General features: G+C 55.8%; 1 protein-coding gene across 2 annotated transcripts; it reads right to left on the bottom strand.

The window, feature by feature from the left end:
* Positions 1 to 285: 285 nt before the first annotated feature.
* Positions 286 to 11093, bottom strand: ABCF3 (ATP binding cassette subfamily F member 3). Of its 2 annotated transcripts, none has more exons than XM_082287947.1 (21): positions 11002 to 11093; positions 10658 to 10805; positions 10504 to 10583; positions 10120 to 10175; positions 8315 to 8433; positions 8077 to 8199; positions 7538 to 7804; positions 7253 to 7333; positions 6655 to 6714; positions 6277 to 6333; positions 6050 to 6072; positions 5419 to 5474; positions 5085 to 5285; positions 4856 to 4932; positions 4569 to 4613; positions 4106 to 4238; positions 3421 to 3509; positions 3129 to 3220; positions 2446 to 2578; positions 2006 to 2093; positions 286 to 1189 (listed from the first exon to the last, which is right to left on the bottom strand). In XM_082287947.1, exons 1-21 carry the CDS (start codon positions 11072 to 11074, stop codon positions 1031 to 1033), a joined length of 2160 nt encoding a protein of 719 aa, XP_082144073.1. In that variant the 5' UTR covers positions 11075 to 11093; the 3' UTR covers positions 286 to 1030. The 2 variants fall into 2 exon arrangements, with proteins under 2 accessions (XP_082144073.1, XP_082144074.1); XM_082287948.1 differs by having other exon boundaries at positions 8315 to 8412.
* Positions 11094 to 11890: the final 797 nt, after the last annotated feature.

Raw genomic sequence — 11890 nt, 5'->3', positions numbered from 1 at the left:
ACCCTGTTTCCCCCCCAAACCACAACCGGATCCAGTACCCTCCAGAGCTGACATCCAACCCCAGCCTCACAGCAGCTCCATGCCCCCAAAGGTGGCCTGTGGCCCCTCACTAGCCAGTGGGACACTGGCACACTCCATCCAGGAGGTCCCAGCCTCACCTGAACCACAGAGCTGCCATTTAATTCAGAGAATCATCTGGAAAGCATCTCCCCCTCACCAGCCTTGCGTTTGGGGCAACACTCCCCCCAAAATCAAGGCCCACAGCCCCCCAAGGAAAGGAGAGCATTGCACCCACTGCGTCCTGCATTTATTTACACCACAACCTCTGTGTGGGTGGGTAGGGAGGGATGCCGGGCAGCCCACCCCCGGGCCAGTTCAAAGGCAAGGCAGGCAGCGAGGCGGTACCGGCAGCAGCACAGGGAAAGGAGCAGGGAGCACACCCAGGAGAGCTGGGCTCTGGCTCCCTCGGCACTATAGACGTAAGCAAGCCCCAGCACCAGGGGGCTGGGGAAGAGGCGGGGGTCACTTTTAGCAGCAAAGGCCTCATTTCCCTCAAAGGCAGCAGGGAGGACAGTGGCATGTGATGGAGCTGGACTAGTGCTCAGGCAGTTAAACAAAAAAACAAAGAAAGAAAAAGGCAGAGGGTGAAGCAAAGAAACACATAGAACAGCTCTTCTGCCCTGCAGAGCACGGAGTTAAACCGAGGGTCGGGATGCTCTGCCTTCCCTCCTCTCGGCACAGCAGCAGCTCCAGGCACAGCCTTCCCAGTGTGGCCAGTGCCGGGCACAGCCCTGGCCAGTGGCAGAGCCCCTGGCGTGCCCCTGGCCACGCACACCAGACTCCTGCTCCGGTGCTGTCCTTCCACCCGGCCCCGGGAGGGGAGAGCAGTTCAGGTGGCAGTTTGATGGCATGGCTGACGGTCCATGTGGGCAGCAGCATCCTCGGCACTGTGCCAGGCACAGTTGGGATGGATGCCGAGGTGGCCGAGCTTTGCCTTCCAGCCCCTGGTGCAGTCCGGCTCCCACCTCCCTTATAGGAAACCCTCCTTCCGGAACTGCTCCTTCAGGATGTCTCTGTACTGGTCAAAGCCACCCTCGATGCGTGTCACAGTGGCGTTCTCACACACCCACAGCTCCTGGCACACCAGGCGGATGAAGCGCTCATCATGGGACACCAGGATTATACCACCCTGTCAACACATAAGGGGGAAAATTCGCAACTTAGTGGAGCACAACCCAGGGCCCCGGGCTGGTGGCATGGAGATCTTGTACCTCTGTCCAGCCTGTGCCCACCACTTCAGGTTTCCATCTGCTCCAGGGACAACTTAACAGTATTTTACTGGCAGGGAGCTCATCCCAGCCTTTCCTTCCTTCAGGGGGACAGACAGATGACCTATGGAGGAGCCATGTGCAGCAGTAACACATTTAGTCTCCACTCTCAGAAGGCAAGTGCAAGGTTTGTTACTGGCTCTCCAGGTCTCCAACAACTTCAAGGATGGAGAATCCACACAAAGTCAGTAACAGGGAAAAGGTGTCTGGGTAAGGCCATGAGCAACCTCAGCTAAGCTTTTCTTTCACAGGAAAACTGCCCCAACCTGAGCAACAACCAGTGAGATCCAGGTTGATCACAGTGGTATCTGGAGGCTGAGTCTTTGGAGATCAGGCATAAAACGTGCCTAAGGAAGATCTGAGCAGCACCAAGGCAGGGCTGGGAGCTGCACGCAGCACGCGAGAAGTCACAGTGTAGGTGACTAGTGAGGATGGGACAAGGTACTCTCTGGGCTACTACTGCCTCTCGCAGCCACTCCTAGCCAAAGCCCGCAAGTAAACAATCCACCAGGATGGATGGCTAAGGCAGAAATGTGACTCATTTCCCAAATTCTGTCCTAGACTTGAAATCACTCCTGGTATTTCACCATCCACCTCTGGCTGAGGTACCAAGTAAATTGAGCTGGAGGCTGCAGGAAGCGTTAGAAAAACAGAAGATGTTGTTGGGAGAACCTTACCCGGAACTTATTCAGTGCCTTTGCCAGTGCCTCAATGGTCTCCATGTCCAGATGATTTGTTGGCTCATCCAGGATGTAGAAGTTTGGACTGGAAGAGAAGACAGTTCTGAGGATGCACTGAAACAGGCTCAGGCTGGGTCTGCACTCAGCTGCTTTAGCTGCTTAGAGCCACAGCCACTGGAATGTGCCTGGCCCTAGGATCGGTACTGCCCAGCCCCAGGGACACCTTTTATCCCTGGGAGCCCAAAGCAGTGGAAGAAAACCACCTGCCTCCTTTCACACAGTCTCCCCAGGGTGACAACCTCCCTCTCCATAAAAACCCCCAAGGACAAGGCTTCTGTGGGGTAGCAGGAAGTCCCTGGATGCCTGCCTTCCTCCCTGTGAAGCAAGCTCCAGGGATGAAGCCATGCAAAAATTAACAGTGTTTGAGAGAAAATTACCAGGGCATGGTCATCTGGGCAAAGGCCACACGACTCTTCTGACCTCCGGACAGGCTGGCCACAGGACGCACGGCCAGCTCTCCAGAGACACCGTAGCTCCCCAGCTGATGCCGGTACTCCTCCTCTGTCTTCCCTGCAGGATCATGTCACAACACAGCTATGGCACACCTGGTGTGACACAGGGCCGCAGCTGGGTAGCCTGTGCCAGGCCAGCAAACGGGATGAGCTCAGCAGCACTTCCAGGCAATTCCCTCCCAAGCAGGGGGTTTGCAGGGAAAACCTGACTGACACAATCAGGACAAGGGCTGCAGGGCTGGTGACTGACACCAAGTGATGCTACTCCCAAATCCCTGTCACTGGGTTAAGTAATGGAGAAGAGAACTAGAGGTTTTGGCAACTGGGAAAGGGGGATCCAGTGCTCATCCTATGAGTAGGAAAGCAGCTCATTCACCCCCAAAACTTGGCACCAGCCTGAGACGTGCAGACTGCCAGCTATTCCTGCTTCTCATGGCTGGTGACCTGAACTCGGCTGGACGAGGGGAGTTATCCCAGTGCTGGCTGTGACCCTTAAGCACTGACAGGACAGAGCTTTCTGCCCAGGACCATGGACAAATCAATGCTCCTCCATGCACAGCAAAGGAGACCTCAACAGCCCAGATCTTCTGGGATCAACAAAAACTCACCTGGGAACTTTCTTGCCAGTAACTCTACAGCACTGATGTTCAAGTCTAGTTGATCCACATGGTGCTGGCTGAAATAACCGATCTTTAGGTTTCTGCAGAGTGAGAAGAGGGATTGGGAGCTGGTACCAGGTGCTACAACCACAGCATTGATAGCTGCAGTGCCATAAGGGGACATGTGTGTGAGTGTGCTGGACCCATCCTGGTCACTCAAGCAGCCACAGCTCCAAAGCACAGCCCGGGAGCCCCCAGCTGCACCATTCCTCCCAGTCCCTCAGCCCTTCTATCCAGGTACCTGTGAGCATGTCTGATCCCTCTGACTGGTGCCAGCTCCCCCATTAAGATCTTCAGCATGGTTGACTTGCCAGCGCCATTTTCCCCAACCTAGAGAAGCAGCAGCAGCATTGGAGAATGTGAAATCAATGAAGGCACTTCGGAGAGGGGGGCAGTGATCAGGGAATTTCAGTTTTTGCAGATGATGAGGGGGACCAGGACAGAGCATAAACGGTGACTTCAGCTACCAGGAAGCTGCATTTCTATCACTGACAAGTAGCACTGGCAGCAGTGCCAGATGTTCCCTCCCCAACCCTCAAGCCTAAGGAATACCTGGTCCCAACCTCATTTGCAAGCGTACAGTGTCTGCTGCCCCATCCAATGAAGCAGGGCCCCCACGACATGCTGCTGTCACCTAACAGGAGCCACATATGGACCCAGTCTCTTCTCAGAGGCATCCAGTGAAAAGATGAAATCAAAAATTCTAACTGGTATTAGGAAAAATGTTCCAATGCTCCTCAAAATTAGGATGGTCAAATGCTGTGATAGGACCCAGTGGAATGGAAGAAATAGTCCTCCCTGGGAATATCCAGAATTCAACTGGACAAGGACATGAGCAACCTGACCTATAACCAAAGCTATCCCTGCTTTGAACAGGGTCCGCCCAAGGTCCCTCGCAGCCTCCATTATTCTGCAATCCCACATACCACACAGATGCGGGACTCCAGGTCAGCAGAGACAGAGAGGGAACGAAAGATGTAATGACTTGGCTCATAATAGAAGTCTACTTCATCCAGCTGCAGGATTGGGGGGGAGAACTTCTCAAAGCCATCGGGGAACCTGAGAAGGCAAGAAGAGGTGAGAGATGGCCAGGAACTTCAGAGACTCCCAACCCCCCAGAACAACCTCTGTAACCCCCCAGATGACAAGGAGGGCTCCATACCATGCACGGCCTCAGGGAAGGACGGTCACGAGAAGGCAACAAAGACCTGCAGCCTTGGCCCCAAGAGGGAACCCAGCCTGAACAAGGGGACCTCTCTGGGTTCCCTGTCAAGAGTGAAGCTGGCCCACACAAAGGGGTGGTTGTCCCAGATAGGACAGGACTCTGGAGAAGCTCACGTCAGAAACAGAGCCAGGTACCCTCCAAACAATGGCTCAAGGGACACTTACCTGATGATCACCTCAGATTCCTTGTCCACAGGTTTCAGCACTGGCCTGCAAGAAAAGGAGACATATAACCAAGGTGCTCTGCACCTTGGGTCTGCTCCCACACCAGAAGCCCAGGTAGAGTCTTTAGCTCTGTGACACCTCATTCTAACCAAAGCCTCTGGACCAGAGACAGGCACCCAAAAAGCCCAAATCACAATTGTATCTGCTAGGTACCCTGGGAACTTCCATTTCTTCCCATGAGCGCTGCCCCTTTCCCACCTCCAGCAAGGAGCAGGACAGGCACTCACAGCTTCTCCAACAGCTTGAGCTTGCTCTGCACTTGGGATGCCCGGTTGGCATTGTAGCGAAAGCGGTCAATGAAAACCTGCAAGAGAGAAAAGTGTCAGAGAGCCCCAAGTCCCCTTCAGCACCAGCCACTCTGCTCCACTGCCAAACCTACAGCAACACAACCACTAAAGCAGAGGGAAAGGGACAAGGCTGGAAGAATGCCCCAGCTCCACTGGCTTCTCCCAGTACCTGGATGTGCTCACGGTACTGCTGCTGGGCTTCATACTCTCGCTGCTGGTTCTTCAGCCGCTCCTCCTTGATCTTCATGAAGTTCTCAAAGTCCCCACGGTACATGTCCAGCCGCTGCGAGTGCAGGTGGATGATGTCTGTGGCCACTGCATTCAGGAAGTTCCTGTCATGGGACACCACGAGGATGGTCGACTGCCAGGTCTGGAGGAGACAGCAAGAGGGAGGCCTGAGCACCATCAAGCCAGAGTACAGGGGTTGGTCCCACCACCCAGGGAGGTGAGGACATCTCCATCCCCCACCTTTCTTTGTATCAAGGTCTCCTGCCTCCCCCTACCTGCAGGTAGGTCTCCAGCCACAAAATTGCCCTCACATCCAGCATGTTCGTTGGCTCTGAGGGAAGGGAAAAAGGCACTGAGGTCAGGAGGGATGGGGATGGCTGGATGGTATATTTTTCCTATAGGAAGCCTAGTGATCTGCACTGGGGAGGAGGAGAGCCTGAGAACCTTTACCCGCAGCTCAGGGGACTCCTGTGTAGGGTGTGATGAGGTGGGGCTGAGGCTCAGGCAGGGATGCTCCCCCCACTCCGTATTGGTACTCAGAGCCTGGTGCCCCACAGCAGCATCTCACCCAGATTCCCTACCCAAGGTGGGCATGCCCTGCAGTGAAGGGACTTCCCCCAGCACAGACTGGCAGCCAGGGTGCATCCTGGGAACTGGCAAGGGAAAGGGAACAAAACTTGGGGCAGGATGACATGCAGACCTCCTGGTTGGGGCACAGGGCAAGGCTCTGCTGAGCACAGTGAGAGCTGTTCCCCAGGCAGACTTCCCCGTGCCACTGCTGCCAGGCCAGCCTGTCACACAGGGCTATTTTGAGCAGGCAGATAAAGGCCATGGCATGTTCCCAACCCCAGGAAGGGCACAGGCAGGCCCAGCAGTGTCAGAGGGGCACTCACAGTATCAACTTACCATCCAGAAGAAGGAGATCTGGCCTAGGGAAAACAAGACATGGGTATCAGGAGCAGAAAGAGCACAGGGTCGGTGCAGTGTCTCACCGCACACACAGAGCTGCAGTGCCTCCAGTGCCCCCCACCCCGAGAGCCTTGCTTGAGAGGACCCCCAGGCAGCACCCCTGCACCTCGCAGCATGGACAGCAAGGGGGCTTAACCCCATAGCATGAAGGCCTGGACACCAACCTGGCAAACAGGGCTCTGGCTAAGGCCAACCTCATTCTCCAGCCTCCAGAAAACTCTCTGAGGAGAGAAGATGCAGAGAGGGGTTACTGTTCAACACAGAACCACTCTGTTTGCCTGTCTGCAGGATCCCTTCTCCCCCATGGCTCTTTTGGCTCTGCTGTCACCCAGAGGCAGCTTGTCACTGCAGAGATTTCAGGCACAACACAAGATCTGTGGTCCAGCAGGAAGGTGGTTTGGCACTCCCAGGGCAGGAGACCACATTGGATAGGCAGGAACAGACCCCTGCTCTTCCTTACAGCCACAGCAGTGCCAGGGGGCTCACTTGGAACATCTCCCCAGCCCCGTCACTGCCTCAGCGCCCAAAGTTTGGAAACTTACTTGGTTGTCTGCTGTTGCATCTTTGCATTAAAGCCCAGCCCAGCAAGAATGACGGATGCCCTGGGGAAAAGGGGAGAGAACTGGAATCCAGCTACAGCATCCAAAGAGCACAGAACGAGACCTCAGACCCACGGACACCAAGGGAACTCTGCTACATATTTTAAAGCTATTCTGGTGCAGGAAAACTTCCCTGCACACCCAAGAGAAGCACTTGGCTGGAAAATGCAGCCCAGCAGGGCACAGCATCCACATTAAGTCCCAGGAGATTTGCAAGGAGTTTTCATCTCTTTGGCCGTGAAGAATCACACCACCACCACCATCCCAAAACCGTTCCCCAGGCACCAGGAACCTAAGGAGGTCGGAGAGGAGCAGCAGCAACAATACAAGCCATTTGGGGCAAAAAAAAGTCCCTCCAGCTTCAGTGGAAAACTCAACTATTCCTAAACCAGCAGAGCTGTGACAGAGAAGAGACAAAACAGCAGGGAAAACCCCATCCCCACACATTGGATCCCAGGGCCACAGCATCACCCTTCCATATCCCAAACCACTGCTCAGCTCTGACCATGCCAACACAGTGGTGCTCACAGGGTGGTCTCACCTTGCTGGGGCCTTGTCTGCCTCAATCTCCTCCAGCTTAGCATAGATCTCTGATAGTCTGGCACCTTCTGTCCCTTCTCCCCTGGGGCAGAAAAAAGAGGAGTGTGAGGGACTCACTAAGTCAGGGTTTGAGTGCTGGGGGAGGCTGATCTCCCCAGGTAGGACTAAAGTGGGCAAGATGCAGCCCAGCCCTGCCAGAGCCTTTCTTTGGAAGGGAGAAACCTCAGAACAAGACCTCGTGGTCAAGCGGCCACAGAAGGGCTGGAAATCCAGGGGACCACCTCACCTGCCAGCACTGATCTTGGCTGTCAGGTCCCTCTCCTCCCGCAGCAGGCTCTCCCTAGTGGTGTCACACTCCAGCACACTCTGCAGCGCCGGTGTCTCATCCCCTGCCACCTCCTGCTCCACGTGCAGGATGCTGATGTGCGAGGGGATGCGCAGGCTCTGGCTGGCAATCATCTTCAGCAGTGTGGTCTTCCCCAGCCCGTTCCTGCCCACCAGCCCATAGCGCCGTCCAAAAGCCAGGTTTAGGTCTGCTCCTGTCAGCAGGACACTGAAGCAAGGGAACAGGCAGGTCCCTGGTCAGAGTGTCCCATGGAGAGGGGATAACCGGCAGCCACCTGCCCCTGGTGTATTTCAGGCTGTGCTGGAGCCAAGCAACCACCACAGGCTTCTCCTGCCCAAAGCTGATGGGGTCAGTGCCCACCTTGCTTCCTGATCTTTGCCACACCCTCTGTAATTTTTCAGCTGCTCTCTAATCCAGTCTCAAACACCCATGGTTCAAAATCCCAGCCAGGGTCTGTCCCACGCCCCCAGCGCACTCACCGCTCACCGAAGGACACATCGAAGTTCTCGATGCGCACATCATACGACTTGTTCTTGCCTGAGGACTCCATGCGAGTCTCCTTCTTGCTGGAAGCTTGGCTGGCAGACGCCTCCTCAAGGACTCTGCGGACAGGCAGAACACAGAGAGGGGACTCAACAGGAAAGCTCTGGTACAGTCAGATCCCAGCCATGCTTAGCAGAGCGGGATGGGGGTGTTCAAAGTGCCCTCCATGCTCACAGAGGGCCAGATGACTTCAGGGAATCCCGCTCCAGCCTCTTGTCCTGCTTGGCTTTCAGCTTGGCTTCTGCCTTCTCCAGTTTCTTGGCATTCACCATCTGGGACACAGAACAGAGAGTCTGAAGAAGAGAGAGCATCTTCAGCAAAACCCCCAAAAGCCCAGCTCTGGGAGAAGAAAGATCAATCAACCTCTCAAGCCTGGAAGAAAGGGAGGGAGGAAGGACAGGGAAACTGGGACAGATTCAAGAGCATTTTGAGGAGGCAAATCAGGCCAGGAAGCTACCTCAGGAATGAAGTCCTAAATCAATAGCTCATACACAAGTTCTGCCTCAGCAAGGCAGAGGTTTTGGCTGACCCTATCGTACAGTCAGTTTCTGTAGTTCTAGGGACCTGGATCAGCCAAGTCACTTCAATACCAGCAACCTACTATCCCAGTGCCTCTTCTGGCATACCCTGTACCCACCCCTGAAGTGCACCATGAGGTATTTCCCTTCCAACGCGTTAAACGTTAGCCAGTTTGGAACAAACTCTTCTTGAGCAGTGAATCAGAGACAAAGAGCATTTAATTAACCCTGAAGGCAAGAAGGCGCCAAGAGTTTTAACCTGGCTTCTGGTCTTGGCCAGGCTTTCAGCCCACTCCAGCTTATTCCTGCATCGAGTCAAATATTTGTGGCTGACCAAGAACACTCCTAGATATTTCTAGGCAACTCTGCAGGCACCAGAGCACGTTACAGACCTGCATGCCAGACTGAAGAGCATCTTGTTACTAGAGCTGTGACCCCACACCTACAGACAAATTGAGTCACTCTGTAAACCAAACAGAGTTCTGAATCTCCCAGTAAGACGTCCTCCCAAGCTTGACAGGCCTCCCAAGGCCGCCTCTGAATTGTCTCCAATTTTTCTGAAGATCCTTTTTAGAGTTGCAGACACGAGAGCTGGAAAGTGAACCCAGTCACAACAACTCCGGTGCCAAAACCAGCCACAGCTGCCAGTTTTTGCTTAAGATTCCCATTCAGACACGTGGGATTGTGTTAGGTCTCAGCTTCCACATGAAGGGTTCTCATCCTCAACACATTAGCCCATGTAAAGGGAGCTCTGTGAGGGACCAGCCTGGCAAAGACATTGCCCACACTGTACAGCTACTGCCGTCCTTGCTTGGTGGATGTACAACTGCACCTCACCCGTGCTCAGACTGTGGCACATCCAACACAGATGGCAAACCAGGCTGTTCCTGAGCAGCTACACATTCCATCAATACAGATGTCCCGATCTTCTCAGGTCATGGAGTGAAACTACTTCCAAACTTCTCTGCTCCTGATCTTACTTCCCAAACCACAACAACCTACATCTGTCTCTAGAGCTGGGCTTACAACCTCCCCACAGCAGCTCTCCACTAACTTCCCACCTGTAACATCCCCACATTCTGCTATTACCCCAGACTTTACCCCTCATTGAATATTCAAGATGTCATCCAGGGACATCCTATTTTCTCAGTCAAAGGCCTTGCTGTAGGAGCCAAAGGTCCTCACAAAAGTCAGAGTTCACTAAGGAATTACAGCAAAACAGATCTTGTCAAATTAATAAGCTGCTAACTCATGTGGAGCCTCTTCACCAGACCAAGGTCAAGAGCTTCCCAAACGACAGAGAGCCTGACAAGGAGGAGCAGTACCCCTGCAGCTGTACTCCTAACCAGGATGCTGCCTGCCTCAGCTGCTCTCCAAAGGTGAGGTGACTGGAGCGGGGCAGGGTACCTGCAGCCCCACGTGCCAGCTGCTCCCACAAGGAAGGGCACAGCCCTCACTCACCGAGGTTTGGCCTCTCTTCAGCAACAGCCCAGGCAGCAGGTCCGCGCTGGTGTCACCTGCAAGAAGACGGTGGGGTTGGCAAGCACGTGTGGCAGGGAGGCTCCGCAAAGCCCTACCTTAATGACCATCCATGCCCAGACATGACTGATCCCTCTCCCGACAGGATGAGGGACCAAAGGGCATCTCTCCACCTCCACGTTCACTCCAGCTTACCCTGCGGGTGCTGCTGCCCACAGCTCAGCAGCAGAATGAGAAAGAGATGTGTGCCTGCGAGGGAGAGCCCGAGGCTCCCCTCCCCAAGGTCAGGTGAGCACACACAACGCCTCGAGCCCTTCCGAGCTCCAGCACCCCGATGGGAGGACGTGAGCCGTGGGCATCACTCACCGTATCCATCAGTGATCTGGGAAAGCTGGATGGGGGCATCCAGCAACACCTGGCTGCAGCGCTGGGCTTGGCCATCGTCCCTGCGGAGAGGAGGCAGAGGGTGAAGTGCGTGAATGGGGTGAGGGGGTGCGACGGGGACGCCGGGTGCCCTTACAGCTGCAGGGTGTTGAAGAGGCGCTGGCAGATCTCCCTGATGGCGCCGTCGTCCTTGGTGTCCTGCGACACCTCCCGCAGCAGTTCGCCCACCGCCTCCTCCAGCTCGTCCACCGACTCGAAGTCCGCCCCGCTGCCGTGCAGGATCCCTGTGGGCACACGGCGCCGGCGCTGCACACCCCGCCGCTGTCGCGACAGGTGGCACCCTCCCGCTCCCCCCACCCCAGCCTTCCCCGGCCGCCTGTCGCGATTCGGGCGCTGCCGCCTGTCGCCACAGCGGGAAGGTGTCGCGACATGCTGCGCGGCGGGAGGCCGAGCCACAGCGGGCAGGCCGGAGCCGCTCACCCGTCACGTAAGCGAAGAGCTCGCCGTCCAAGTCGGGGAACTCGGAGCGGAGGATGTCGGCGCAGGACGCCATGGCGGGGCGGGCCCGCCCCGCGGAGCCGCCGCCGCCGCTCGGAGCCGGAAGGGACGGCGGGCGCTGCCGGGAAGGAGGCGAGCGGCCGCCATGGCGCGGGGGCCGCCGGGACATGTAGTCCAGGCCCGACTGCGCCTGTGCATTACGGGGCCGGGAGTGGCGATCCCGGCGCCACGGGCCGGGACAGCGGCACCGAGAGCGATCGGAGCGGCCGGGACGGGCCCAGAGCCCGCTCAGCCCCTGCCTGTCTGTCTCCCAGGGAAAGAGGCTTTGGGAGGATTTGGGGTTTTTATCCTCCCTCTTTTAGAAACAGTTTCTGCTTTTAAACCACAGTCAAGAAAGACACTGCAGGTTGGGGTTTGGCTTTGAATTTTTTCTTCCACCCATGGGGAATGACCACTTGGACACCCTCATCTGCTCACAGACTGAAGGCAGAGGGGCTGAGCCAAGGACCAGGTCCAGCTGCTCAGCAGTTGCTGGTTCCTTCAGCTATCCCGCACAGCGCCCACCTTGGCCCCCACCACCAAAAACCAAGTTAAAAGGGGAAATGGCTTTTGAGAATTTTTTCAGGTGTGCACAAGGAAAGATCACCAAGATTCTCTTAAGCCTGGCTGGGGCACAGGAACCTGACTTACACAGGGCTGGACACACTCCACCAAGAGTTCAGTTCATCCCAGCTGCAGCCCCAAGGAAAGCCCAGAGCATCCTCCTTTCCCCAGGGAGCTGCAGCATTGGCACAGCTGGAAACAAAAGCATCACTTGTCCTTTTCACCTACTAGCCCCCAAGCAGCCCAGGGCTGGGGAAGCAGCGCAAGC

The sequence above is a fragment of the Coloeus monedula genome (assembly GCF_965178545.1).
Source record: "Coloeus monedula genome assembly, chromosome: 10".
Classification (NCBI taxonomy): domain Eukaryota; kingdom Metazoa; phylum Chordata; class Aves; order Passeriformes; family Corvidae; genus Coloeus; species Coloeus monedula.
The sequence above is the reverse complement of the archived record's forward strand: the minus strand, read 5'-3'. Positions and strand labels throughout refer to the sequence as shown.